Source organism: Convolutriloba macropyga, chromosome 7 (genome assembly GCF_964194025.1).
Source record: "Convolutriloba macropyga chromosome 7, txConMacr16.3, whole genome shotgun sequence".
NCBI lineage: Eukaryota > Metazoa > Xenacoelomorpha > Acoela > Convolutidae > Convolutriloba > Convolutriloba macropyga.
Genome location: NC_134474.1, coordinates 28,522,980 through 28,528,159, shown reverse-complemented (window position 1 = coordinate 28,528,159; position 5,180 = coordinate 28,522,980). Strand labels below are relative to the sequence as shown.

Genomic DNA, 5,180 nt, shown 5'->3' with positions numbered 1-5,180 from the left:
CTTTCAAAACGTTATTTTCGTCGCTGGGACTCGCACTAACATTTTATCAATCTGAATATCTTGCAGCGCGGTAGCATTTTTCTGGGCTAATTACTTCTGAATGAAAACACGCACAGCTCTCGGCTCATGTTTAGCTTGGCCATAGCCACGCTCAAAAGTACAATTACAGTTATTATAATTTTTTAAAAAATAATGTAATTATAATTATTACATGAATTGTGCACAAAAAACTGTCTTCGAGGAGAGTATTAGATTAAATATGTGCCAATTTCGGCTTAAATATATCGCTTTTTATCAAAATTATTTTGGTCGCTGCATTTGTAATCTTTTCATGACCTGACGATCATATCAAAAAAAATAGTTTTAGTAAAAAAATTAAAGAGATACTGAAGACAATAATTCTAACAAATTTCGCAACACAGCTGCAAGTTTTGAAACATCCGAATTCACGTCTAACAGATGCCGACCAAAATGGCGGCAACCATCAACCTGTTTAGATTATTGGTTGAACTGTGCTTGCTTCTTCATCTGACCAGCGGTAATCTTTACCAGATATTTATTTAAAAAATCGACCTTACTTATGAAGATTTCCGAAATTTAAACGTGCCAGAAAATGACTCTTTGCTCGCATTTTTTTCATCAATCAGAACAAAGGTTGTAGAAGTTGGATCTTCAAAAGAAATGAAAATGAGAAAAAAATGGCTTAAATAACGAAATCAATCCCAAGGTTTTTGTCTGAGAAAATCCAAACGTTTTTTTTTCAAAAATGTACATCAAAATACAGAAATCAGATTAAGTGACAAAATGCACTTGTCTATAGTTTTTGGGATTTTTGAGGGTTTTTTTGTGGACAACAGTGGTAATACCTCGTTTTTATTTTCTCATTTAACGTGAGTATTTCTCATTTAACGTGAGCATTTAACGTGAGTATATTATATATAATTTTTACCGAGAAAAATGTCCAATTTTAACGTAATTTTAAACTGATTTTTTAAATCCGGGTTGCAAAAAAAATTTCTTTCATAATCATACGAAATCTCTTTCGATATATAAACTATTGACAAAAGTTCTGTAAAGTGTAGTCTGAAGGCAATTTATTTAACATTACTCCCTACGCAAACTACTGTGCACTTTCTTAGGAATCCGAAATTAAAAGTACTACCGTGTAATTGTTCCCGTATTTTTTTGAAAAACTGGGAGAACTTTATGCTACCCTCACTTTTTTTGTGTAGACAATTTTAGATTTTTTGAGGGCATTACAGACAAACATATGTGATGTCAATTTGAAGCTCTACGCCTAGAGTTTTACTACAAAAAGAATTATAAGGAGCTATGCTTTTTTGAAATAAATTTCGGCAACAGTTTTGACTCACTATTTAATGCACTTTAGCCTCATTTTTGAAGGTTAAAATTCAATCACTTTAGACAACTAGCAGTTTTCTAACGGACGGTATCCTAAAAAAGTATCTTACTTTTTCCTTAATGTTTCCATCTATGAGAAAAACACATAAAAATTGCAAAGAACAACAATTTTTTGTGAAAATTTTGTTAAATAGTCAGCATTTAGTAATTTTTATGAATTTATTACTATTGCTCACCCATTTTAGCCTAATTTTCTGTCCAACGATCTTTCAATCTGGGAACTTGTATTAGCCTAGAAAATCAGGAAGAAAAATAAATGAGATCGGTCTGTTGTTGGTTAATTGTTAACGAGAATTTCTAAAGAATAAAAAAATATATGATAGTATTTCAAATTGAACCTGAAAACAACTATGGAAATTTGTGCTTCAGAAATATCACGCACCCTTTCCTCATGAACCACTGACCGAATAGTGACAAACAAGGACTGATTATGCTTTGCGTTATTTGGGCTACACTGATTGGAATAAGAAATAACCAAATTAATTTAATATTTTTTAAAAAAAATTTTGGTCGCATTTTAGACAACTTTTGAATTTCTTTGTTTCATATTAAAAGATGCCTATTAAGAAAATCTTTATGTCATTATGTCTCCACAAAATGACACTCGGATTGTCTGTAACCATAGACTCTTCTGCAAGAAGTTAAATAATTTCAAACAAATGACTCAGAGGAAAGATCTTGGTAAGAACATTCAACGACCTGTACCAATTGCAAGGTCTACCTCCTCAGTCTGCTCAAGATATGCCTACTTTTTACAAAGAACACACGATCAGGAATCTCAATGAAATCATAGTGATTCAGATAATAATAATTTATTTTGGATGACAGTCGGAAGCATTTCAAAAAACAAAGCAAGCTGTTACAGAGTGCTTTTTGTCTATTTAGAGGTCAACGGAGCGCTCAACTACACAATTACAGCGCAAACTTCAAGCTCAGTGACAGTTGAAGTTGAATCTGACAGCCGAAATCCGGATAACTACCCAGATATGGCGTGGAGTTTTGGAACGTTCACATGTATCTCATCAGACGACTCATCATGTGATCAGCCCTCCTTTCAAACCAATGACACAACATACCCTCTTCAGTTCACGTACACTGGGTTGCAGCCAGGGTCCAGCTACTCGATCACTGTGTCGGGAATCAACACAAACACATCAGTCGCAGATCCATCAAGCGTCCCTATTCAAGTCTGCACAGGTAGTAGACAGAACCTGAGATGACTCTTTTTACAGTCCTAACGTTCATCAGTTGCTCATCATACAACTAACCTGGTAATCATACCAGGTTATGCATTATAATTAGCAGTAGAAGCCTACTTACTTCTACACGCCAAGAACACTTGACTTTTTCTATCTGCTTTCTACTAATTACGATAAGATTTTTGCCAAGAGTGTAAGATTCGCTGATAAAAGGTTGTGCAGTAAGAAGAAGAATGTAAAAAATTTCTCGTGGTAAAGTAGGTGCTGGATTTTGAGCTGTTCAGAGACTTTTAAGACTTGGAAATTTTTTGTATCGTTTTTTTTGTCTCAGCAAAAATAGCAAAAAGTGACATGATCAGAATATGGCAACGGTAAAAAAAAACAGAATCGAAGTAATATGATTCAGTTCTGATTTACTCTGGCACTATGATCTGAGAACCTACTCTTTTCTTAAAAGAAGAAACACTTTATTACAACGACATCGATTGATAGATACATACAACTATAGTAGGCTAAACGTCTAGTTCTGAGTTTTAGAATGTTATTACTGAAGAAAAAATTCTTTGTGTCCAAGTACAATTTAATGGAATAATTAAAAAGTAGAGTTTTATTTGCTGGAGGAAAAGCGCAACTAAAAATTAACTTTTCTGCTTAAACTTTACGTTAAAATAAATTTCATGAGGCAACCGCGTCAGGGATGGTAATACCTCAGAATGATTTCTCAAACAAAAGTATCTTTTCTTGATCAGGCCAGACTCACTTTGAATTCACACAGTTTAAATACGCCACGAAACTAAACTTGCCCTTGCATGCGGACACAAAACGCCGAGTTGAGGTGAATTATTATTCTCTATACTATGCTGTGGCTCGCTTGTAAAAATGGAACAGAGAAAAAAAACTTCTATGCAAAAACACAAGTTAAAAATTATTCCGTTTTTAACCAAAATCTTTGTAGATTTTACATAAAATATAAACAGCTGAATTAATTGCCCCAATGCCGTGAAATTTTTCCATTAAATTTGACTTTTAAATTCATTCATTTCTGGATGTATCTATTTTTTAAAAGTTTACTTTTGGAGAAATAAAATCACCTCAAGATTGACGTCATGGGGGAGTTGTCAGAGAGGCGGAAACCAAGAGTAAGGTCAACTTCATGTGAAATAACCCGGGTTGAGAAAAAAATGCAAAAATATGTAAGATAAGCGGTGAAAAGTTAGTTTTTTCACCGCAAATTTCGTACAAAATTTTGCTGTGAAATGCGGTGAAATTATGTAAGTTCACCGCTAGACTAAGCGGTGATCTTACAAAAAATCACCACAATTCACCGCTAAATTATGTAATTTCACCGCCCTTACAAGGGTCCGATCCTCTCACCTCCTGCATGTCATCCACTTCCTCTTCCCCTGCGCCATCTCTCACTAAATTTTTTTATTTTTTGTTTGAATATAAGTCGAATTCACTCTACTTTCTGCAAAACATGCGCGGTGAATTTTTGTAAGATTTGCAATTTTTAGCGGTGAATTTTTGTAAGTTCACAGTGGTGGTGAAAATACACTAGTGGTGAAATTACATAAAATCACCGCTTAGAAAAAAGTGTCAAAAAGATATAGATTAAGGGATAGTTTTAGTGGGAAGGCAAATCTAACAATTCCTCCCACACTGACCTTTAATTTCACCGCATTCTTTGCTGATCTCAAACATCTTTATCAATTTTTTCTAAGCGGTGAATTTATGTAAGTTCGCCACTAAGTTGAGCGGTGAATTTATGTAATTTCACCGCATTCACCGCTAATCTTACATAATTTTGACACTTTTTTTCGAAGCGGTGAATTTATGTAATTTCACCGCTAAATTCAGCGGTGAAATTATGTAATTTCAGCGCTACCAGGCGATAAAGTTCTTTTCACCGCATTCACCGCCTGATTGATGTAATTTCACCGCATTCACCGCTTACCTTACAACAATTTCCGCATTAACCGCTTATCTTACATAATTTTGCGTTGAATGGCGGTGACACCTCGACCCGGGAATATCAAAATTAAGATAACCCGATCTCTTTGGTATTACATGATAAAGTCGTGTTTATTGTCTGCATTTGTTTGTTGTTTCAGCGCCTGTTGGTCCTGAATTGAGTCATGTGAACTATCTTTCGAACTCAACACACATTCTCATTCTGGGTCTGGAGGATGAAGTGACCCCCCAGAACAACAACGGATCTCTCACCCACTACGGAATACGAAACGGGACCAGCAGGGAAGAGTTGAACCGGTTTCCTTATAACGAACAAAATAGAATAAACAAGGGGGAAAAACGTCGCAACACTTTTTGATAGATATAGTACACAAAAAAGAAAAGGCGTTAAAATTAAAGTTTTTTTTATTGACATAGTGTGCCTTTTCCCTCTTGCAAAACTGAGGATCTTACCCAGGTTGATACTTTCGAGTTTTTGCCCTATCATCAGCTGACCATTTTGGATGACAAGCGGGGGGGGGGGGTAGTACAACATAAAGATATATCCACTGTAAAATTATCTCGCGTAAAGATACTCAATTTTTTCTC

The 5,180-nt window shown here is 34.9% G+C and overlaps 1 protein-coding gene across 1 annotated transcript; it reads left to right on the top strand.

Moving 5' to 3' along the window:
- Positions 1–413: 413 nt before the first annotated feature.
- LOC142343001 (uncharacterized) lies at positions 414–4,950 on the top strand. Its single transcript, XM_075394683.1, has 3 exons — positions 414–538; positions 2,308–2,619; positions 4,733–4,950. The coding sequence occupies exons 1-3, from the start codon at positions 460–462 to the stop codon at positions 4,948–4,950; spliced, it is 609 nt and encodes a 202-aa protein (XP_075250798.1). The 5' UTR covers positions 414–459.
- Positions 4,951–5,180: the final 230 nt, after the last annotated feature.